The 25722-nt window shown below is 27.8% G+C and overlaps 2 protein-coding genes across 2 annotated transcripts; one reads left to right on the top strand and one right to left on the bottom strand.

The window, feature by feature from the left end:
- Positions 1–2068: 2068 nt before the first annotated feature.
- Positions 2069–14133, top strand: LOC127288267 (cell division cycle protein 20 homolog). Its single transcript, XM_051315620.1, has 7 exons — positions 2069–2706; positions 7502–7644; positions 7853–7944; positions 8063–8351; positions 12856–13153; positions 13270–13586; positions 13705–14133. Exons 1-7 carry the CDS (start codon positions 2594–2596, stop codon positions 14031–14033), a joined length of 1581 nt encoding a protein of 526 aa, XP_051171577.1. The 5' UTR covers positions 2069–2593; the 3' UTR covers positions 14034–14133.
- Positions 14134–14234: 101 nt separating this feature from the next.
- Positions 14235–24248, bottom strand: LOC127288269 (probable 28S ribosomal protein S16, mitochondrial). The gene is made up of 2 exons (XM_051315623.1): positions 23953–24248; positions 14235–14604 (listed from the first exon to the last, which is right to left on the bottom strand). The coding sequence occupies exons 1-2, from the start codon at positions 24079–24081 to the stop codon at positions 14317–14319; spliced, it is 417 nt and encodes a 138-aa protein (XP_051171580.1). The 5' UTR covers positions 24082–24248; the 3' UTR covers positions 14235–14316.
- Positions 24249–25722: the final 1474 nt, after the last annotated feature.

The following is a 25722-nucleotide window of genomic DNA, read 5'->3' on the forward strand; positions in this document are numbered from 1 at the left end:
CATTTTTTTTAATATTTTTTTTTTAAATTAAAATCAACAGATTTCCAAGGCAAGTAAAATAAATCAGCACGTGCTATGCTAGTGTATACCACGAAGTAATAATAAGGAGACTCAACTATAATGGTGTATATTATCGGAATCCGGCTAGAGTAACCGGACCATAAGTGACCTGTTCGCTAAATGGAATTGACTCTCGAACGAGAGCGCATGTGCAGTGTCTATGTGTCTCTCTCCAACTAAGGGTACGGTCATACTATCTCATGCATGCACTGTGCATTAGGCTCTGTCACTTGTGACGTAAGAGTCGATTCTAGGTGTGACGTCAGAGGCCTCCCCACTGAAAATTCCCACATAGGCTCCCATATGGGAAACCACATGGGTCCCTATATAGGAAGCCATATGGTTTCCTATACAAAATCGTATACGTAATTGGAACAGGAATTTGAATAGGAAATTAAGTCGGAATTATTATATGAATCCACATCCACACAGGAATGTACATTCCTATGTATATTCCTATTTCAATTCCTATAATATGAATTTTTTTTTCAACTCTAAGATATGTATCTTTTAATAGTAGAGGTTCCTGATAGACTACAGAGATGAAAAAAATTTATTGCGCAGCCGAAAAAGTTGATGAAAACTACTGCGCATGATATTAAGATATAATGTGCATTCATATGATAATTCCTACTTAATTTCCTATTCAAATTCCTGTTCCAATTACGTATACGATTTTGTATAGGAAACCATATGGCTTCCTATATAGGAGCCTATGTGGGGATTTTCAGTAGGGCTGGAGGGACAACAAACAGACGACACAATGTTATTCTTATGGGGAAGAAAATTAGTTTCCACTTTCATCAATTTTATTCATACTTTAAACATGGAAAACGCTTGTTGACATATAATAAGATTAAAATGTGTGTTGATAATTAATTTTGTTATATATTTGATTCAATTGCGTTGATAGATTCTCTGAATTCGTGATAAGATATAAACCCCTAACCTCAAAATTTATATATTATCACGAATTGAGAGAATCTATAAATGCAATTGAATCAAATATATAACAAAATTAATTATCAACACACATTTTAATTTTATTATATGTCAACAAGCGTTTTCCATGTTTAAAGTATGAATAAAATTGATGAAAGTGGAAACTAATTTTCTTCCCCATAATGGAGCGGTCACACCAGGAGTAGTTGCCAATGGCAACCATGTAAGAGTAAGAGAGATGGAAAATCTTCTATCTCTCTTACTCTTACACGGTTGCCATGGACAACTGCTCCTGCAGCCGAGGTGTGACCGCTCCATAAGAATAACATTGTGTCGTCTGTTTATTGTCCCTCCAGGCCTCTGACGTCATATCTTGAACTCGAAATATCTCGATGAACTGACACAGCCTAATACATGACACTGAACTCTATATGTGACGCTCCACGGTAAAAGGGTGCTTAGTACGGAAGCCTGTACGGCTCACGAGCGTCTCGGACGCAAGTGTCACGAAGTCCGCCCAACTACGGAAGCGCCTACGAGTCACCAGCGAACTATCTTGTTCGCGTCACATTTTTAGCTGTGAAACCGAGGAACGCGTTCGATGGTTTCGCTGTTTCCTTGTTTTTGAGTGACGATAAAACACACTATACGGTTCGATAGTTCTCTGGTTTTACTTAGTTCTATCGTTATCGAAGTCTAAATTTTGTATTAAAAAAATAAATTTAAATTTAAAAACCGAAATATAATAATATATTTAAATTATATATTTGAGATATATCAGATATCTTATAATGTGTGCCTAAAAAATTATTTTATTTAAAAATAATAGTACAAAATATTATTTTGAAGTAAGTTGATTTGTTTGCATTTTATATTTGTACTATACTATTAATATTTTGTACTATTATTTTTAAATAAAATAATTTTTTAGGCACACATTATAAGCTATCTGATATATCTCAAATATATAATTTAAATATATTATTATATTTCGGTTTTTAAATTTAAATTTATTTTTTTAATACAAAATTTAGACTTCGATAACGATAGAACTAAGTAAAACCAGAGAACTATCGAACCGTATAGTGTGTTTTATCGTCACTCAAAAACAAGGAAACAACGAAACCATCGAACGCGTTCCTCGGTTTCACAGCTAAAAATGTGACGCGAACAAGATAGTTCGGTGGTGACTCGTAGGCGCTTCCGTAGAAACACCGCCACTTGCGTCCGAGAAGCTCGTGAGCCGTACAGGCTTCCGTACATATTGGAGAAAGGCCTTTACAGCAGCCAGATGTGTGAATGCGCCTTGATAGTTCGACCGTTTACACTGTTGTTATGGTAACTTGATTGAAATGAACGTTATGATTATCGTTAGTGTTTGAAATATAGTTTTCAATTAGTAAAGTAATGTATATTATTTAGAATATTTGTATTATACTTTAAAGTTTTCGTTGTTAAAGAATTTAAATGACCACATATTAAAAGTATTTGACTTAACAGCGAAATCAGTGTGATCAATTCTATTTTATTAGTATATTTATAATTTTAATCATCTTTAATTTATATTTGTGGAAATAAAAACTGCAAGAAAATGTCACATCTAAGATATATGAAAGATTTAAATAATGTAACACGAATGGATGAAGCAATAAGGGGACCTTTACCTCGATGGCAGAAAAAATGTTTAGAAGCTTCAAATTCCAGGTAACTATTTAATAATTTGGTTTGAGTTTAGTTTGTAGACTTATGAATCTGGCTTTCGTTTACTACAATCTTGATTATTCTAAAGGAGGCAGATATCTTTAAAGTTGATAAAAATTTTCTTTTGTAGTTAAGTATTTCTAAGAATTGTTATTACAAATATGACAAAATTTTGTATTTTCCATTATTAAAGTATCCGTATCTTAGCAGTCCATTGAAAAAGTTTTTACCATTATTGATTATATCTATTAAGCTCTTGTTTTTTTACTATAACTATTCGTTTATTAATGTATAAAAGAGATAAAGTTAATTTTGTTCAAAATTTGGAAAAGCATATAATTCCTTAAATTTTTTCTCATTGACAAAGCTTTGTTTTCCTACCGAAAAAAATGTAACGTAAATTTTTGTAATTTATAATTTAACTTTTCATCGATTTAAAAATTATTTAGGCTAAATTTCAATAAATCTACATTTAAATTACTTGAAGCATTTATTAATTAAAATTATAGTCAATTTAAATATATCTTAATTTTAATCACCCATTAATTTAATCAATATAAAATTCAATTTTTACAAACTTAAATATGTTCAAATTTTTATTCATCCAAATTTTAATTTAATTGACTTTTTTTCTATTCAAATTTTAATCGATCCAAATTTCAATTCAATCTAAATTTTAGTTTAAATTTCAGTTGCTTCAATTTTTAATTAATTTTAATTTTTATTGGTTAGAACAAATTTATTAACCTTTAGACTGATGGGAATCCATTACAATGGGTTTAACGTTAGCAACCATTTTTTTAAAAATATAAATCTTAAAATTTTTGGTAATTTTTTATGGTCATTTTTCTCTCATTTGCAGGCAATCTAAAGGTTAATTGAAATTTTATTCAAATAAAAATTCAATCGATCGCAGCTTAATATTAACGAAATTTCAATTAATCTAAAAATTAATTGATTTAAGTTTAAAATTATCAGGCCTCCAATTATACAACTTTTTCTGACTTTTTTCGACTGTAGCACATCCAAAATTCAATTATTTTGAAAATTTGAATTTAAAAAGTTTTTGCAAAATTATTTATTTTCAACAATTTTAATAAAATTCTTTAAAAATTCAATTATTTAATTATTATTTTCAATTTAAAATCTTTTGAAATTTGATTAATTCTAAAAATTTTGACTGTAACCATAGCACATAAAATTTTATCAATATTGTAGGCCCAGGACTCACATCCGCAGTGAAAAATAGTGTCAAAAGTGGCATAAAATGTTAAGAAAGGTGGCAAAAAAGTAGCATATTAATAATTAATATATATGTATATGGGTCATTCTATTTAAAAATTACAACTTTAGTAAACAATTAACAATATAAGACAATATTTAAATAATTATTTCTTCTATTTAATTAAATTAAATTACTTTTGCAATCAGTAGTTTCGAAAGAGAATTTTATAAACATTATTATTGTAAACTCATTGCAAAAGTAATTTGATTTAATTAAATAGGAGAAATAATAATTATTTATAAATTGCCCCATATATATTTATTTATTTATTAATAAATATGTTTAGTATATGCTATAATTGTAAAATTAACAAAAATTAGTAATATTGTTAAACTGTTTTTTATTTTATAACCATTTTAAAAATGCATTAAATTAAACAAGTGTGGAAACTAAAATTCTAATAGACTCACGTTCAAAAATTTCATTTAAGCGAGATATTAACCCATTAAGGCCCATATATTACACAGCGTTTCTAACGTTAAATTAACTATTGGATTCATAGCACAGCCGACAAAAAGTAATCCCTATTTTTTCTTATTGCAAAATAATTTGTTTAAACAATTTAATAAAAAAAATTCGATTTTTAAAAAACCAATAATAACGCTATTCGATAGAACGTGGGAAAATAAGCAACATTTATATTTACCCATGCACTGAAAATTGCAAAAACATTTAAACTAACTATTGGGTTCATAGCATAACCGAAAAAAGTTACCCCTGGGTCAATCCATTATATTTCGAATGAAGTCGTCGCTGACTAATTTTTAAAAATTATAATACTTTGCAGGAATGATTTTAAAGTTATCAAGATCACGAAATGAAAAGAATTTTATGAAAATTTTAATTATTTATTGCAAAATATGAATTTAAAGTATATGATGTGCTGAAAACTGTCAATTTTTTAGCCATTAGAAAATAAGCAAAAATACGTAGAATTTACCATAAAAATAAAATAATTTTTTGTAATTTACTAAGAATGAATAAATTTATCATTATCAATTGATATAATTATTTAAATATGTGAAATAATATATAAAATATGATTTTCAAGTTCGCCTGTCAAATAACCTAAATTTGCAAATTTCATCTATTAAATGTGAGAAAGAGAAGTCATTAAATTGAAAAAAACCTTACCAAATATAAAGTACCTGTGACTAAATTTTAGTTTTTCTTAGCACTTTTTTCCTTTTTTCTTCATAAATGTGAAATAAAAAGCAATAAAAATTGGCACTTTGCTTATTTTCACTATTTTCAAATGTAAATAACTTTCTTGGAGAAAACTGAAAAATTACAAAACTTGGGCAATATATAATTGATCACTAACTACACACACTTGAAAAAAATTCGCTTTGGTCCCGAAGATACTTTTTGAGATAATTATGTTTAAATTTTTCACAATTTTTATCAGGTTAATCTATGTGATTTTTATAAAATTGAAGTTAGTTCAAAATGTTTAACCAATAAAACCTAACTTCGTCCTTAAAAAACTACATGTATTAACCTGATAAATATTGTGAAAAATTTAAACATAATTATCTCAAAAAGTATCTTCGGGACCAAAGCGAATTTTTTTCAAGTGTGTGTAGTTAGTGATCAATTATATATTGCCCAAGTTTTGTAATTTTTCAGTTTTCTCCAAGAAAGTTATTTACATTTGAAAATAGTGAAAATAAGCAAAGTGCCAATTTTTATTGCTTTTTATTTCACATTTATGAAGAAAAAAGGAAAAAAGTGCTAAGAAAAACTAAAATTTAGTCACAGGTACTTTATATTTGGTAAGGTTTTTTTCAATTTAATGACTTCTCTTTCTCACATTTAATAGATGAAATTTGCAAATTTAGGTTATTTGACAGGCGAACTTGAAAATCATATTTTATATATTATTTCACATATTTAAATAATTATATCAATTGATAATGATAAATTTATTCATTCTTAGTAAATTACAACAATTTTTTTTTATTTTTATGGTAAATTCTACGTCTTTTTGCATATTTTCTAATGGCTAAAAAATTGACAGTTTTCAGCACCTCATATACTTTAAATTCATATTTTGCAATAAATAATTAAAATTTTAATAAAATTCTTTTCATTTCGGGATCTTGATAACTTTAAAATCATTCCTGCAAAGTATTATAATTTTTAAAAATTAGTCAGCGACGACTTCATTCGAAATATAATGGATTGACCCCCCTATTTTTTCTTTTTGCAAAATAATTTATTTATCTAATTGATTCCGTTATATGTACGTTATTTTTAAGCACATATTTAAAAAATTGGAGAAAAAGTAAACAAATTTCATATACAGCATATTTTTTTATTCAAAAATACACTACCTTTGATGACGTTAAATTTAAAAAAATCATAAGTTCCTTCATTTTTATCAAATAAAAAAATTAAAAAACACGTATTTTCTTATTTTTCATATAGATTTCTAAAAAAAATATTTCGGGAAAAAAAAATTTTGAATGAAAATTTCCCGTGGAATGCCCCATATATTTATTTACTGACTTATTGAACATCTGAGTAAAAAATAGTAGCTAAATAGTGGCATTAACTGAAAAAAGTGGCAATAGTGGCGTGAGTCCGCGTCCTAACATTACCAACATTGACTCAATAATGCCGTTATTTCTGCAAGGTTGTTGCAATTTTAAAATATTGAGGCAATATTGCGAATATTGCTGCAAGTATAGATCGTGTGGGTCTTCTAAACTTCAATTATTTTTTATATTTCTATTTAAAATTCTTCGCCACGTCAATTATTTTTAATAATTTTAACAAAGCTCTTCTAAAATTTAATTACATATTTAAAACCTTTTTAAATTAAAAATTGTTTAAAATTCAAATTTAAAATAAATTAAATTTAAAATGCCTGAAATTCATTTTAAAAAATCTTAAGCAATTCAAAATCTCCTGTAATTTGTTAATAGTAATAATTTAATATCAAATAAATTCAATTTCACTTTTTCATAACATATGCGGCTCGTAAGCAAATTTTCCGGGGAGTTTGGTCCAGCCGGTCAAAATCGAATTTTTTTATTGCTTAAAAATATTCCTAAACATGGAGAGAATTCTCTTCCGAAATTATAGATAATTCAATTTCTATGCGGATTAACCTCAAATTTTTCTGAATTTTTAAAATAGAAAAAACTTACAGTAAAATAAAGGTCAAAATTTGTCATCCATTTTTGTTCTATTTTTCGACATTTTTGCAAAAAAAATTTTTTTTTGGAAAATTGAAATTTATCAAAATTTTTCTTTCATATTTTAATAAAGAACTTTTGGCATTTATGTTTTAGAATATTTTTATGAACCAGACTTGCCCCTTAATTGACAAAGAACTGTTTTTTTATATTTGCGTTTTTTATGAATTTTAATGGTTCAACCCTCAACAAAATATCTATGTATTAATATGATAATTATGCTGTAACAGAAAAGTCGATGTTTGCATATTTAAGTAATAGTACTTAATGATGAAAACGTATAAATTATGTCACTATTTTATTTGTGTAGTACCAGTTCTACTTTGAGTTTGAACTCTTCTCGAAAATTAGCTAATGCATCTGTAAATAATGTGAGTACTGGAAAAACGCCAACTAAACGATTAGAGGTTCGAACTAAGAAGACTCCATCAAAAGGTTCAAAAAAATCTCCAAGTAAGTCTACTTTATAATTTATTAATACACACTTTTTATATTCTCATAATACTCGATATTCATTAACTCAAAACTTTTAGTTTTTCCCTCTTAACTTTAAGGTTCTACTGTATATATTGATTTACACTGCAAATGAAAAGATTTATCTAAATTCGTTTCCTTTATAGTTGTAAGTACTATAAACAGAAATTAATTAAATTTTGAATAGGTCGCGGTACGACGCCTGCCAAGACTCCCAGTGGTGGAGATAGATTTATTCCTTCAAGATCAACAACTAACTTCGATTTGGGTTATTTTAAGGTAATTAAGTTTATACATATTCTTAAAAATACAATTTAGCCATTGTCAGTAAGATATATAATTATAAAACTTTGCATTATGAACTGGAGAATATTAAAAAAGAATTTAATCTTCATAGTTACAACAGCAATACTCAGAGCAAAATGGAGATAAAGAAGGAACTGTTAGTCCTTCAAAGAAAGAAATGCAGCGGCTTATTGGAGAAAACCTCAATGGTGGTGATATAAATAATATGCGAGTATTGTCTTATCAAAACAAAGCTCCAGCACCACCTGAAGGATACCAAAACTCTTTAAGAGTAGTGTACAGTCTTTCTAAAACTCCATCTAGTGTTAAACCTTCTACAAGGTATATACCACAAGCACCTGACCGCATTTTAGATGCACCTGAAATAGTTGACGATTATTGTAAGTACTATTTATCTTCTACATCGTCACTCCTTTTTAATAATAATAATAATAATATATCTATAAATAATAAATCTATATACACTACCGTCGGAAATTGTCGGTACGGCTGATGTGCGAGGAGTAAAAATTTGGTGTTGAATTTAAAGCAAGATATTTTGAGTTAGAAAGAAGATAGAGACTTCTAACTTAGATGGTTGGAATGCTGATAAGATTCTGCTTCTGAATGTATATCAAGAAATTTTTTTTCTTTTTTTTGGTATTTATTACACCAAAAAGATTTCAAGAAAAAATTATGCAATTTTCTACTTTCGTACTAATGTTTTTTGACTCCCGGAATAATCTAGAATAATACATGGAAAAATTTGACAAAACAACTTAATCTTTAAGGTCTTAGCTTTAATTTGGTTTTTTGAAACTTCAAAAATGTTTTGTAGTTCCTGTAATATGTTAAAAAAGGTTCGAGCATGTTTTCCTACAAGTCAGCCGTCAATCATCACTTTTCGCCGCCTCGCTGCTAAGTTGTAGGAAAACATGCTCGAACCTTTTTTAACATATTACAGGAACTACAAAACATTTTTGAAGTTTCAAAAAACCAAATTAAAGCTAAGACCTTAAAGATTAAGTTGTTTTGTCAAATTTTTCCATGTATTATTCTAGATTATTCCGGGAGTCAAAAAACATTAGTACGAAAGTAGAAAATTGCATAATTTTTTCTTGAAATCTTTTTGGTGTAATAAATACCAAAAAAAAGAAAAAAAATTTCTTGATATACATTCAGAAGCAGAATCTTATCAGCATTCCAACCAAGTTAGAAGTCTCTATCTTTTTTCTAACTTAAAATATCTTGCTTTTAATTCAGCACCAAATTTCTACTCCTCGCCGTCAACCGGACTAAATCAAAAATGAAACAAAATCAATAAATTACTACAACAACTTAATTAAGACCGACTAAATAAACATTATAAACAACTAGACTTTTGCACGTACCGGTGTTGCTCAGCTATGCTGGTCGTGGAGAGAGGGATCGGTTTCTTTGTTATAAGAAAAAGGTAGTTCAAAACACAATAATATACTATAAATAAATTAACAACTAATTAAATGAAATTTCCCAATATATTATTCCAACGAAATTTAATTAAAAAATTGATAACAGATTCTGATAGTCATGTCTATATTATAAAAAAGTTGGAAAACAAAATAGATTATAACGTTAGAAATTATTATAAACTAAGAAAATAACTTACAAATTTTGTGTCGATGATGGGTTGACTCCTGATAAGGATTATAACGCTGATTTATACTTTAAAAATATTTCTTGAATAAGAAATATGGACTCATGATGTAAATAGTACAAAGTACATTATTATATAAAACCTGGAGCAGACTATAACATTATTCTGTAATTAATAAAACAAGGAAAACTGATTCTAAAACACTACACATTTACTTGACCAAAAAAACTAACTAACTATGTTAACACAACAGGGGATCGGCGACAAGACAGATTCAACAGTTTTCAGAATTATATTTAAATTTAAACTTAGTACAAAAATTTGACACTAGGTGACGAATCGGTATTCTCGATATTATAAACGAGTGGGGTTTTTCTCCTACCTTACTTCTCCCAGAATCCTGAATTACTAATACTACAATATTGTACTAAAGCGACTTTTCCCATGGTAAGATTGCGACCTTCATGACCATGGGGACCTGTCAATTAACCTAAAGGGAGCTTCTTTGACAAACGAAGTCGCTTTTCGTTTTACAAAGCCTGCTAACTTACTAGCACTTATATATCAAAATTCCTTATTATGGAGCGCCAACATTTCATTTGGACTTTTGTAAAGTGTAGGGGAAATGGGGATTAACAAACCAAATTAATACAGGGAAAACTAACATAATTTAGACAGAACATTAATCAAGTCGACAAAAATTCAAGTACTAAAATAAATATGATTTTGGAGTAGTGCTATTGTGACGTCAAGCGTAAAATAACGTCACAACACATATACAATATGTAATAATAGCCCGTGTAAAAAATGAAAACTGATCCTAGCTTGGTCCTATCTATTTTGCCCTATTATTAACTAGGTCCAAATTTGGCATTCTAGTTTGGTCCTACAATGGTTTGTGATGCGATTTTAGCCTGGTCCTAATTTAGGTATCTAGTTAGAACCAGTTTTAATAATAAATAATTTAAAAAATTAATTTTAACCACAATTAATACTAACTTTCTAGAAGGGATATCCTGTAAGTTTTAAATTAAACTCTGAGAGTTGAATTAAAATTTGAACTCTACGGGAATCGAACCCCAGACGCATGACCTAAGAGACCTAATAAACGCTTTAACGACAGCGGCTACCGAACCTAATTAAATATTTTTATTTGATTTGTCTATATAAATTTTCACTATATATTTTTTTAATTCTATTTTAAAAAATTCTTAAAATTATCCAGAACTTTCACTGTAAGTGTTTTATGTTGTCAAATAATGGATTTAAAACATTATATTGCATTGTTTAATTGTTTAATCAATTTATTAGCGATTCAAACAGCTACACTAGCGCCACAGTTGAACTAACGTAATAATTTAAAACACATGGTGTGCTACAGAGCGAGTCACGCTTAAGTTAGTTCAACTGTGGCGCTAGTGTAGCTGTTTGAATCGCCAATTGTTATTTATATTAACTTTTTTTGTAGTGCACCTAGAAAGATGCAGTTTTTTCCTAATTTTACAATTTATCTAATCGAATGTAAAGCCAGATAGATTTGATATAAAATTATTAATTCAACAATTGTTTAAACAATTTATTGTTGTTATTTATTAACTTTTTTGTAGTGCACCTAGAAAGATGCAGCTGTTTTCTAATTTAACAATTTATCAAGTTTATATTATTCTACTTGATAATTACCAAATTATAAGAAAAAACTTCATCTTTCTAGGTATACTAAAAAAAGTTAATTAATAACTATTATAACATTAAATTTTTTTAATAAATTGCAAAAATAGGAAAAAAATACTGCATTTTTCTAGGAAAATTATGGAAAATGTTAATAAATAGAAACAAGTATTTGTTTAAACAATTTAACATAATACACGGAGAAAAAAGAATTGTTGTGATTACTAAAAATTAAGTCCACACAACAATTTCGGATTGTCAATATAGAACCAGCAGTTCTATTTGTTTTAGGACAAAAAAAATTGTTAAAATGGAATTGTTATTAAAACTATTCGGATTGTTTGGTGAACAAACAGAATTGTTTGATGAACAAAGAAAATTGTTATGGAACAGTTGAAATAACAAAACTAAATTGTTAAATCGGCAATACAATTTGTTGTATTAACAAAGCTTTGATCCGTCTAATACAATTTGTTCAGTATCTTCGTCTTCTAAAATAATCGATAGCAGATTTCCGTATGTCATATCACCAGTTTCATTTGCATTAAAATCTGTGAAACATGCAGTTTCTGAATCAAATTCTTTGAGCTGAAACCAAAAAATTATTTTGAGTTGAAATTTGTTGTTAAATAATATTTAATATTCACTTTGTATTTTTTAATGTGAGGTTATGTTCAATAGTAACCGAGTATAACTTGTCGATAAACGATGAAATTGTCTCTTCATCCATTCATTACATTTGCAATAGATTTCTCACTTTAACCGGATTTATTATTTAACAGCACTTTGTCATTTAAACAAAAACTAATAATAAAAGCAAAAGTGACACATGTGCCAGAAGCAAACGACGCGACGATTTGCTCGCCAGTTTGCGAGAATTCAAGATGACCACGTGACATGGAACAATAAACCTGTCAGCTGAACAAATACGGATTGTTCCATCAGCAATCGACAGAGTTTGCTTCTGTACGGCATTGCAAACTGAACAAATCTGACAATAAAAAATTCGTGTTTTTGTTAAAACAACATACATTTGTATTGACAACAATCCGAATTGTAATATTAACATTTCGAATTGTTATATCAACTAATCTACTGACAACAATCCAAAAATTGTTTACAGAGCAATCCCATTTTTCTCCGTGTAGTTGTTGCAAATTTAATTCTATATTTTATTTTATTTATAACCTTTAAATTTATAACTACTAAGAAAAGGTAACATATTTATAAAATTGTGCTACTGTCTATGTGTATTTAAAAAAGTTTTAAATTATGAAGAATGAATTGTTTAAACAAATAAAAATTCAACAAAATATTTTTGAAATACATTATTTGGCAAACAAATATAAGTATGGAAAAATGTCTTTAACTATTTATTGCAAATTAATAAATAATTAAAACCATATAAATAATTATCAATTATTTAATAATTATTATCTGAGAATATTTTATAAATTCTAAATTCAATCACTTTTTTCATAAAATCTAATAGAAATTCCATTAAATCAGAATTAAGTTAAATAGAAATCAGATTTGATATTTGCCAAATATAAACTTTTTCATTCTATTGGTAATAGCGTACTGACTTTTAAAAATTTCAGATTTAAATTTAGTTGACTGGTCGCCTACAAACATTTTAGCAGTAGCCTTAGGTTCAACTGTTTATTTGTGGAATGCTATTACCGGAACGATTGAGCAACTTTTTGAATTGGAGAGTAATGACTATGTTTGTTCAGTTTCTTGGATTCAACAGGGTCCATATTTGGCAGTTGGAACAACATCGGGAAATACAGAACTTTGGGATTGTAGTGAAATGAAAAGAGCACGTGTGATGAATGGACACGCGGCAAGAGTTGGTTCTTTAGCCTGGAATCATCATATTCTAACTAGTGGCTGCAGGTAAACGAAACTAACGCAATTTTTAATAACTGTTTTGACATTTTTCATGTGAAATTTACTATTTTTCCTTTAGTATAACAAACAAGATAATGAGATAAGATTAATTTCAATTTCAGAGCTGGTCAAATAGTTCATCATGATGTCAGATCACGTGATCATGTAATTAGTACAATAGAAGCACACGCTCAAGAAGTATGCGGTTTAAAATGGTGCCCCGATGGAAAATATTTAGCTAGTGGTGGTAACGATAACATGTTGCAAATCTGGTCTGCTGTTTCCGGTCAGCATCATTCTCGTCCACAACCTTTATATTCTTTGAATCAACATCAAGCAGCAGTGAAAGCACTTGCTTGGTGTCCTTGGTCAACTAATATTTTAGCGAGTGGTGGTGGTACAGCGGATAGAATGATACGGTTTTGGAATTGTAATACAGGTACTTATTTATATTTGTCCTTTCTAAAAAAATACATTAATTGAAAACTCGAATAATAATAAGATTTTCGTATACAAATTATGAAATAGAAATAATAAGTATTTTTTTATTTAAACAGGTACCTGCTTGAATTCAGTGGATACAAAATCTCAAGTTTGTTCACTTTTATGGTCAACTACATATAAAGAAATTGTTTCTGGACATGGCTATGCACAAAATCAATTGACAATTTGGAAATATCCGTCAATGAATAAAGTTGCGGAATTAACGGGACACTCAAGTCGAGTTTTACATTTAGCTATGTCGCCAGATGGTACTACTGTTTTAAGTGCAGGAGCAGATGAAACCCTACGACTATGGAAATGTTTTCAACCTGATCCTCATAAAAAGAAAGAAGTCACTGACGTCAAATCAGTTGCTTCTAGACTAAAACAGTCTATTCGATAATATCGGTTTAGTAATTATATATACACATCGTGCATTTCTATTTTTATAAATTGTAACAACTTTTTTTGTCCGTTAAATATATTATGGATTACACAACAAAGTGAGTTTTTAACTAATTTATTTGGCATTCATTTTGGATACATTTATGTAAACTTCGATTTTATAAGGTAATTTGACATGAAATTAAATAAAAAACTAATGTTTGGAAAAAAGGATAATTATTATTAAAATTTTAGATATATATTTACATTGATAACAATTTGCTATAAGACGTAAGCTGAAATTAAGAAGCAGCAGATGTTTCATTTTCAGATGTAGTTGATGCTTCCATACGACGTTTTTCAGCTGCTTTTCGATTTCTCGATGAGTGAATGTAAGTTCTGGGATGTATAGGATAGAATCCTGCAAGACCAAATATCTCAAGAACTGGCCTTGAAACATGAGCACCTTGACCTATCCAGTACATAATTCTTTCAAAATTGAGTGCCAGTAACCTCTCGTTATATTTGTTTGGTATTTTGTCATAGCTTCCTACTTGTTCAACTGGTGGTTGTCTTTGTTCTAGCCTCCTCTAAAAATAAATATACTAATTAATAAATAATGCAAATAATTCATTAATCCATAAACTATTGAGTTTACGAATATCAACGAATTCGTCAAACTCAGAAAATTGTAAAGACAATTTCCCAAAGACAAATAAAGATTCATTTAAATTTCAAAATTGATTTTAAAGAGGAAGATTAGTACTTTAAGATACAATATTGATTTTTTTTTGAAAAAATTATCTCTTGATGTTACATGACCTCAAATGTAGCTAAAAACGTGTCTTTCTTGCACTTTTAGGTTAGAATATCTCAAAAACCTGACGTGCAGGGTCAATTTTGAGTTCGAATTCGAATTCAGCACGTCAAAAACCTTCCAGTTATTGTCTTATTCTTAATAAAAAAATTTTATCAGAATTTAACCCTTTAAAGTACGACTTTTTAGGGTTTCGTGGCTCAGGCCCGAAAGCCTTACACTGAAAAAAGGGTTTGGTATTGACAACCAAACATTTGGTTGGTATTTAACCATCCAAACTTTTTTTATTGAATTAACAAAATTTTTGTTGTCCCAATCAAACTTTAGTTAGGACAACAAATTTGATTGATTGAGACAATTAAAATTTTGTTGATTCAACAAAAAAATTTTGGTTGCTTAAATACCAACCAAACGTTTGGTTGTTAATACCAAACTCTTTTTTCAGTGTATAGTTTTGCTTTGGCGTTCGTCGTACACTCGTATGACTGCCATGGTAACAGTTACCATGGTAGTAAACGTTACCTTAGCAGGCCACGAAACCTTGCAATGTAGGCGACAAGGGCCTGCTTTTCTCATTTCTTTTTAGAATAATGTAAATTTTGCTATTTCTTGCATTTAAGGGTTTTTGGGGTCTCTGATTATGAATCTGATATCTACAAAATTGTAAATGAAAGATTTTTTAAAGATTTATAATTATAAATGCTACCGTAAAACGGGGTTATTTCGCTTAGTACGGGTAAAGTCGCTCACCCATTTTTTTTGCTTTAAATTTGATTTAAACTAAAATTTAGTATTTCTATTAACAAAAACATTTTTACCTGGTAATAAAGGTATTAAACTTTATTTTAAAGATAAAATAAAACATAAAAGTGGGTGAGCGAATTTACCCGCAATGAGCGAATAACCCCGTTTTACAGTGCCATTCTAATGACAAATTTTCCAAATGTCATGACAGTTGTAAAAAGTTGAAAATCTTACAATGTAACATCATAAAAAAATGTAAGTAATAACAGAATATGATAAGTTTATTGTTTTCTATGTTTCTTATTACTAATTACTTTTTTTTATTTCTTTTTCTATACAAATGTTATTTTCATTTTCTTATAAACATGAAGTTAATTAGGATATGCCCAACATGTGAAATTTAAACAAACATGAAATATAAACAAACCATGCACATTTTTTCGCACTTCTCATTTGTGTATGAAATAAAAATTTGTCGTTTTTCGAAAAAAAACATTCGTGTATATCTGAGGCACGGACGTTGAGCACCTATGTAGGAGGGAGAAAGAGTTGGACGGTCACATCTTGGGAAGGGTAAAATTCTGAAACTTTACCCCTTCTCTCACTTTCTCCCACCTAGGTCCTCAACGTCCGTGACTCAGGTAATCTCGAATGTTTAAATTTTTCGTAACCTTGAAAAAATTGATATTTCAGTGTACTTTTCATTTCATTATAATTATACTTATTTGTTCACATAATTAGTTCAATATAGTAGGTATAGTTACCTATTCTAATATATAAATTTACCATTTTCACAAAGAAAACGACAAATTTTTATTTTTTACCCAAATTAATGAGAAGTCCGAAAAATGTAAGAAAATTGGTAATTCAGTGAACTTTTCATTTTATAATAATCATACTTATTTATTCAGAAAAGTTGTTAAAAGAAGTATAGTAACCTAGTCTTACATATCAATTTACCATTTTCACAAAGAAAGTTAAAAATTTTTAATTTCTATTCAAATGAAAAGTGCAAAAAAAATTTATATGATTTGTTTAGATTTTGAACAGTTTTTTCGCACTTCTCATTTGAATAGAAAATAAAATTTTGTTAATTTCTTTGTGAAAATGGTAAATTGATATATTATATTAGGTAACTATACTTCTTTTAACAACTTTTCTGAAAAAATAAGTATAATTATTATAAAATGAAAAGTTCACTAAATTACCAATTTTCTTACATTTTTCGGACTTCTCATTAATTTGGGTAAAAAATAAAAATTTGTCGTTTTCTTGGTGAAAATGGTAAATTTATATATTAGACTAGGTAATTATACTTTATTGAACTAATTATGTGAACAAATAAGTATAATTATAATGAAATGAAAAGTACACAGAAATATCAATTTTTTCAAGGTTACGAAAAATTTAAGCATTTGAGATTATCTGAGGCACGGACGTTGAGGACCTAGGTGGGAGAAAGTGAGAGAAGGGGTAAAATTTCAGAATTTTACCCTTTCCAAGATGTGACCGTCCAATTGCTCAACTCTTTCTCCCACCTAGGTGCTCAACGTCCGTGCCTCAGATATACACAAATTTTTTTTTTTCGAAACCTTTAAAAAATTGCTAATTCAATGTACTTTTCATTTCATTATAATTGTACTTATTTTTTCATATAATTAGTTAAATAAAGTATAGTTACCAAGTTTAATACATTAATTTACCATTTTCATAAAGAAGACGTCAAATTTTTATTTTCTACGCAAATGAGAAGTGCGAAAAAATGTGCATGGTTTGTTTACATTTCACATGTTGGACATACCCTTAACTATCGTTATTTTTTTATTGCACATATAAATAATAATCGTTGTCATTGTTATTCAGAATATTTTATTCGTTTTTTTGAATCTTCAGTGTTATTATTTTGGTACCGACTTTGTAATCCGCAACCCCAAAAACCATCATGGAATAAGCTTCAGGCGAATTCGAACAAAAAATCGTCCGCCATATTGGATCCGCCAATTTGAATTTTTAAAATTCAGACACCGGATTCTTGATCAGCAACACCAAAAATCCCAAAGTAACATGTTTCAAGCAAATTAATTTAATGATTTTGGTTTAACTCACTTATAATCGATACCGCGTTTTACAGTGTAATATTTCAACTTTTACCTTAATTAACAAAAAATCTGTCCATTTTTTTGGATTTTGCCATTAACATTTTTTGTTCAGAACATCAAAAACTACAAAACTGCAAAATTTTGTTTCCCAATGAAATTTTTGTTTCAAATTTTTTCTCGCAATGGACAATTGTAATCGTTTTCAAGATATGACCAACTAACTTCATTGTTGTTAATAATAATAAGGTCATTTGTTAATCATAACCATTGGTCCTTGGCGGATTGGTTCAAGCGTATTTTGAGCGATTTCGCTTAACTTCGCTTAGAGTGAAAATTTATCGATAAATTGTTAAAAAAAATGATATAAGAGTCAAAAATAAAGGTAAATTAGTGTTTATATATATGGCTTGTGGAAAAATTGTGATAATCCTGGCGGATTGGATTCATGGAGCACGAGGTTAAAATTGAAATTCTGTCTAAAATGTATAAAAAATGATGAAATTGATAGTATAATTATTAAAATCAATAAGTTTTATGCATTTTAAGGTGATTATTGTTAAATTATTATAAAAATTTAATGTATTTATTAATTTCAATTTATTACAGTTTATTATCAACATTTGTCGATAAAATGAATAGAGACGCGATTTTTAGCAGGTAGGTGACAGCACTTTTTTTTTCTTTTTAAATTTTTTCAGTATTTTTTTTATCAGAAGCAAAACTCTTATTTATTAAACGAAAATATTGGTAAAAAATGTATTATTTTATAAAAAAAATAATATTTTCATTAAAAAAATTGGTGAAAAAATGAATTTTTTTATCAAAAAAAAGTTGAAAAAAATTAATTTTAAATGGAAATATTGATGAAAAAATTTTATTATTTAATGAAAAATATTGATAAAAATTTAAATATTTTTTATTAAAAATATTGGTAAAAAAATTAATTTTATAATTATGGAAATTTTTGTGAAAAAAAAATTATTATTTAATCAAAAATATTGATTGGTGTGACCGTAATCACATGACCGTTAACATTAATAAAAGTTGTGTTATTTCTTTTTCTAAAAGAGGTACGTTAGTGTATCGCTATACAATTGGTGAGGAGGAGTTAATGAGAAAAAATAGAATAAGGCATTTGGGTTTACTATTGACTAACGACTTCTCTTTTAATGATCATATCTCGGAAGTGGTGTCTAGAGCTTTGAGATCTTTGGGGTATACAATGAGATGTGCATCAGTCTTTCACAATTCTGGCACATTAAGGGTCTTATACTTTACACTTGTCAGGTTGATAATTAAATACGCCTCTATTATCTGGTCACCGATTTATGTATATAACATTATTAGAATTGAACGTGTTCAAAATAGATTTCTTAGATTTGCCGCAAAACAGCTTAATATTCCTTTCGACAGACAAGCTCATGATTACAGCAATTTGAGAACTATACTAAACATTCCCATGATTACAACAAGATTTCTTTACGCGGATTTAATTTTTCTGCACAGACTTTTGAATGGTTTTATTAATTGCCCCCCTTTTCTATCATTGATCAATTTGACGGTTCTAGCAAGAATTACTCGAAACTATTTGCTTTTCTCAATCACATTTCATAGAACTAATTATGGAAATAATGCCTCAGTAACTAGACTCAGTAGAGAAGCTAATGCAATTTCAAATGAAATTGATTTTTTTGATAACAGTTTAATTAGATTCACCTCAGCGCTACGCAGATTAATACTTAATCAAAGTCATAACATGCCAACCTGGATGTAATTATTTTTTACTGTATTCTTCATTATATATAAACTTAGTTTTAAGAAGTCCTTTTGAACAAAAGGGCTAGTCCCGTTGATTGAATAAAAAAATTGATGAAAATTTAAATATTTTTTATCAAAAATATTGGTGAAAAAAATTAATTCTCGCTTGCTCGATTCGAGCTCACGAGAAAAATCGCCCTTGTTCTCCATTCCTTGGAAATCTACTATTATTTTACTATTTTTCAATTGGTAAATTTAAACAATAAATTTTTTTTGTGCAATACGTGCAAGAAAAGCGCTACTTTACTTTAACGTAAATGCAGCACAAAGCTGTTGATTTCTGCATTCTGATAAACTGTGCCAGGGTGTCTAACAAGGATTGAGAAAAAAATTCCCTGACTTTTCCCTGACTCATCCCTGACATTTTTTGATTTTTCCCTGACTTTTTAATAACCTTATTTCTGCTTTCTTTGGACAAAAATATGGTTACTGACATATTTAACAATAAATTAATTTCTAATGGTAGTAACAAATGGTAATAAAAACCATTCAAGTTTTTTTAGACTAGCGCCGCCGACGGCCGCAAGCGGCCGTCTTCGTTGCTTCTGTTCCTTTTTCAATTTCCATTTTATTCATTCCATTTAAAAAAATGATTTAATTTCATCTTGTGTTTTTTATTTCATATCGATTCAAAATGTAAAAAAAATTATGAATGTGAAATAAGAGAGATTGATTTACGCTATAATCTCTCTTGCACTAATGATTTTCTGCTTTTTTTATTTATTTTAAATTATACTCATCTTTATGCTACTCCGTACTAATTTACTTATAATTGTTTATAGTCTGTTGATTAAATACTTTATTAATGGATTTTATTTAACGGTTCTATTTTATAAACTTTTTGGATAAATAATTTAAATTTCTGATAAATTGTAAAGTATAATGTAAATATAGAGAAATGAAATTTTTCAGTCTCATAAAGTAGTCACAGAAATGGTTAATTTAAAAAATTACATTCTGTAAATCATAAATTCAAAAAAAAATTTCTTTAAAAACAATATGAATAAATTTAATATATTATATAAATTTTTTAAGAAATTTGTATTTTAAATTTATCTAATCGAATTTTAATAGTTTTTTTTAATTTAACAATTTAAATAAAAAAAACTAAAAAATATTTTTCTATCAAAATAATATGATTATTTTATTTTTAAAACATTAAAATATATTAACTGTTTCATGTTTAATTTTATTTATATATCATGTTTTTAATTTTGATTAAATAGGAATATTATTTGAAATTATTAACATCATTAAAAAATTGAAATTTTACTACTTAAATAAATAAATTTTTTTTTATATATTCAATGTCTTTTTTCTTGTAGGAAAATATATTAAGTTGAATTACACATTTCAAAATAAACGCGCGCAATTTTTTGCAGCCAATCGAGTGATTTCAATTTAGTAGGTTATGTTTCTTTACGTCATTAGAATCACAGAAACTTCTTTCAGTCAGATTTTAATAATTCTCATTATTAGTGAAATAGTAATATTTATATTTACGTTTTTAATAAAGTGTAATTAAGTGTTGACGAAAAACGAAAGTCGCCTTTTTTATTTATGTATGTTACTTTCTCAATGTTTATCCTTATTTCAATTCCTTATTTCGATATCTTATTTCAATTGCTTATTTCGATTGCTTATTTCGATTCCTTATTTCGATTCCTTATTTCGAGCGCATGCCTCAATGTCTTTTTTTTTTTTTTTTAGATTAAAAAATTTTTAAATTCACAAAAAATTTTAATTTTTTTTTAGAAATTTACAGAAATTTCCCTGACTTTGAATGAAATTTTCTGAAATTCTCTTTTCCCTGACCGTTAGGCACCCTGTGTGCAGTAAAGTAAAAAGTGTGCAGCAAAGTACACTTTGCTGCACACTTTTAGATATATTAGACAACATGACTTTAAATATATTGTTCAAAACAGCATATACAATAGCTTTTTTCTTGCAGATATTGCATAAAGCACTGCCCAGATAGCACAACAATTTGCAGCAATTCTTCAGCAAGTTTACAATGCCAAATTTGTTAGTTTGCAATGTAAATTTGCTGCAAAACTGTGGCAAATAGCTATATGTCCACGCTTTGCGAAGTTTGCATTGCAAGTTTGCAGAAAAATTTTACATATAATTTGCAGAAAATTTTTATGGTAATCTTGAAGAAAATTTGCTGATAATTTGCTCAAATTCATGTCATGCGCAGTAGTTTTCTATGGCACTTAGGGCTGCGCAATAGATTTTAGTCGCCTTTCCTTTAGGAAAGGTTTGCAGTAAAATATCATCATATTTACAACAATGACATTTTTTAATTTTTGTCGAAAAATGTCCGCAAGTTTTCTTAAAATTTGTCATAAAATTTTCCTGCAATTTTTCTGCAAACTTGCAATGCGAACTTCGCAAAGCGAGGACATATAGCTATTTGCCACAGTTTTGCAGCAAATTTACATTGTAAACTTATAATTTGGCATTGCAAATTTGCTGCAAAAAGTTGTGCTATTTGGGTGTGTACAACTCGAATGGAAACAGCTTCTTTCCGCTTTTGTTGCACAATATACTATTATTTCATTTCAAACAGACATATTTCATGTGTACTTATACCAATTTTCATTAAAATCCATCAATTTCGGAGGTATAATTTTTTTTAATTAAACACTGTAAAACTTAAATTGTTTCTAACTCAGAGAATTTTAATTTTTTATAAAAATTGATAATAACGTCCTCATTTCATATATTATCAAATGAATGCAATAAAATCGAAAATTTGCTGTTACACTTCATGAATTTTTACCCTGCTACATAATTTTTTTTGCTAAGTATTATACATTTGTGGGTCATTCCCGCTTAAAAAACATTTCAATTTTTCACAAAGTTATGAATTTAGCATGCAACATAATAAATCATAAAATTGATAATTTAAAGAGAATGTCAATCATTTTCTAAAATGTTAAAATTATTGAGAAATTCCAGACAAATTCATAAATAGCTCCTAAACAGTCAGTCTGATTAAAAAATGTTATAAATACTAATTTTTATTAAAAATTTATTTACCTTTAATTTGCTTTAAAGAAAGTTGAAATTGGTCAAAATGAAAAATTACTGGTTACATACTGAATTCTAAGAATTCTATGATTCTTTTTCAATATTTCAACGATGTGAAAGAAATTAACTAAAATTCAACGGAAAAAGTGTCCCGTCTCAAAGCTGCAGACTAGTCTTTTAAGGGGGTAGTCTGGTGTTTCGATGCCTTTTTGGGAGCTTATTTCAGGGATTTTTTTTATTATAAAATAAAATATAATCACACCAAATCTTTTTACTTCGTTTTATTTTAATCACGAAGTGTTGAAAAAAATTATAATCGAATATTTTTTACTAGATTTTGTTATTTATATTTAATATTAATTTATTCTACACAAGCATGGCTCTGGCCCGTACTAGAATAAAACATTTTTGTTAATAAGTAACAAAATAGCGGACTATATAAGCAAAAAGATTCAAAAATTGTCTCTTTTTTACTGACAAAAAGTTAAACATAAAAAAAGTTATCATTAAAATTGCGTAATTCTAGTAAGGGCCACAGCCATACTTGTGTAAAATAAGCTAAAAAAAATTGGAGCAATCGGTCGAACAGATTTTTGTAAATCACCTGCGCCAGCATTTTTTTGATATAAACATTAATATTAAATATAAATAACAATGTCTAGTAAAAAATAATCGATTATAATTTTTTTCAACACCTCAAAAGGAGAATAAAACGATGTAAAAAGATTTGGTGTGATTATATTTTATTTTATAATAAAAATAAATTCTGAAATAAGCTCCTAAAAAAAGGCCTAAACACCAGACTACCCCCTTAATGATTCACGAACTTATTTTTGCTGTGTACATTTCATAAAATAATGTGACAGTAAAAATAAATAAATTGATCGTACGCAACTCTAAATTTACCCTTTTTAAGAAGCTCGTATACAGGTTGAAATGTAATGAGTTGAAAATGTGCGTAATGATTAAAAAACGGTTTATTGGTCAAAATAAATTAACCTATAATCAGAAGTAAATATCAAAAATTCATCCTACATTCAAGACGAATAAAAAACCATTTTATTTTTTAAAATAGGTTAACAAGAGTCCGAAAAAAATGTTTTTATTTCACACTGTTAAAAATTTCAATTGTTATTAACTCGAAAAAATTATCATCACCTAAGGATATAAATGTAACAAAAGTAGATAATTTTTTAAGCCGCAAACCAAAAAGTGTGACAGAGTTATCAATAAAAAATGTTGCCAGTGTGTATCACTGTAATAACCTTAAAATAGCCGGCATTTCTTCTCAGAAATTCTGAATTCTTTTAATGATCATGTCCATATTGTACATGTCAATTAACATAAACAATTTTCTACTAAGAATTTTATATATTAAAAGCTAATATGAAAAAGTAACTTATTATTTAAAGGAATAAAATTACCTCCATAACCACTATATTATAAAATGGTCTATTTGTACATCCATATCTGACGAATCTAATAGCTAATGCTGCACATTTTTTTAATACAACTCCCGTTCCTGATGCAGGATGAAGCGGCGTTCTAACCATTTTTATAAATAAATTATTTGTATCCTTAAGAAATATAAATTTTACAATAATACAATAATAATGAGAAATTTGATAGTTTTCAAAGTAAAATACGTTACGTTTTTTACGTAACGTACGTCAAAAGTTACAAATGTAAAGGAGCTTCTGCAACACGAAGTAATAATAAGGAGACTCAACTCTGTATTTGCCATCTGACAAAGTCACTGTACTATAAGTGACATGTTCGCTAAGGGAATTATACGGAAGCCTGTAAAGCTCACGAGCGTCTCGGACACAAGTGGCAATATTTCGTACCACAAGTGTCTTCGAGTCCGTCCAACTTGTGGCACGTTCGCGTTAGTTCATGCCACTTGTTGGACGGAGACGCCTACTTTTTCCTCAATTTTTAAATAACCGAATTTTTAATTAACATAATTTAAAATTACAAAAGTGTTAATAAACCGAATTTAAATATTTCAGAATTTTTAAAAAACCGAATTTTTATAGTTCCAAATTTTCAGTTTACACAATAAAAAAATAATCGAAATACCATTGGTTATAATTTTTATGTTCTCGAATATTAAAATTACAGAAAATGAAAAGAGCAGAAGTTTCACTTGACAGACTTTCTGTTCAACCTAATTGCGATTGGACAAAATTTTAAGAAAACAGAAATATCAGTTAACATAATTTCAATTTTGCAGAATTTTTAGTTAACATAATTTAAAATAAACAGAAATGTCATTTGACATAATTTTTATGTTCTCGAATTTTAACTTTTCCGAAAATAAAAATAACAGAAATTTAACTTGACAGACTTTCTATTCAACCTAATTGCGATTGGACAGAATTTTTAGATAACGGAAATATCAGTTAACATAATTTCAATTTTGCAGAATTTTTAGTTTACATAATTAAAAATAAACATAAATGTCATTTGTCATAATTTTTATGTTCTCGAATCTCAAATTAACCGAAAATAAAAACAGCAGAACTTTCATTTGATAGAATAAATCCATTGTTGATGATTGTTTAAACAATGAATACACAATGGATTTGGTATGTCAAGTGAAACTTCTGCTGTTTCCATTTTCGGTTAATCTGAGATTTGTGACCATAAAAATTCTGACAAATGGTGTTTCGGTTGTTTTTCAATTCTGTAAATTAAAAATTCGGCAAAATTAAAATTATGACAAATGATATTTCTGTTTTCTTAAATTTCTGTCCAATCACAATTCGGTTGAACAGAAAGTCTGTCAAGTTAAATTTCTGTTATTTTTATTTTCGGAAAAGTTAAAATTCGAGAACATAAAAATTATGTCAAATGACATTTCTGTTTATTTTAAATTATGTTAACTAAAAATTCTGCAAAATTGAAATTATGTTAACTGATATTTCTGTTTTCTTAAATTTCTGTCCAATCACAATTCGGTTGAACAGAAAGTCTGTCAAGTTAAATTTCTGTTATTTTTATTTTCGGAAAAGTTAAAATTCGAGAACATAAAAATTATGTCAAATGACATTTCTGTTTATTTTAAATTATGTTAACTAAAAATTCTGCAAAATTGAAATTATGTTAACTGATATTTCTGTTTTCTTAAAATTTTGTCCAATCGCAATTAGGTTGAACAGAAAGTCTGTCAAGTGAAACTTCTGCTCTTT

The sequence above is a fragment of the Leptopilina boulardi genome, unplaced genomic scaffold, assembly GCF_019393585.1.
Source record: "Leptopilina boulardi isolate dan_hultmark-lab unplaced genomic scaffold, ZJU_Lbou_2.1 LbouV2_382, whole genome shotgun sequence".
In the NCBI taxonomy this organism is placed as follows: Eukaryota; Metazoa; Arthropoda; class Insecta; order Hymenoptera; family Figitidae; genus Leptopilina; species Leptopilina boulardi.

What these genes read in the sequence shown, in the direction of transcription:
- LOC127288267 (XM_051315620.1), top strand. Translation starts at nt 2,594, where the DNA reads ATGTCACATCTAAGATATATGAAAGATTTAAATAATGTAACACGAATG. An exon ending in TCGATTTGGGTTATTTTAAG is followed by an intron (nt 7,945 to 8,062) that starts GTAATTAAGTTT and finishes TAATCTTCATAG; the next exon opens with TTACAACAGCAATACTCAGA. An exon ending in GTTTTGGAATTGTAATACAG is followed by an intron (nt 13,587 to 13,704) that starts GTACTTATTTAT and finishes TTATTTAAACAG; the next exon opens with GTACCTGCTTGAATTCAGTG.
- LOC127288269 (XM_051315623.1), bottom strand. Translation starts at nt 24,081, where the DNA reads ATGGTTAGAACGCCGCTTCATCCTGCATCAGGAACGGGAGTTGTATTA. An exon ending in ATAATATAGTGGTTATGGAG is followed by an intron (nt 14,605 to 23,952) that starts GTAATTTTATTC and finishes ATTTATTTTTAG; the next exon opens with AGGAGGCTAGAACAAAGACA.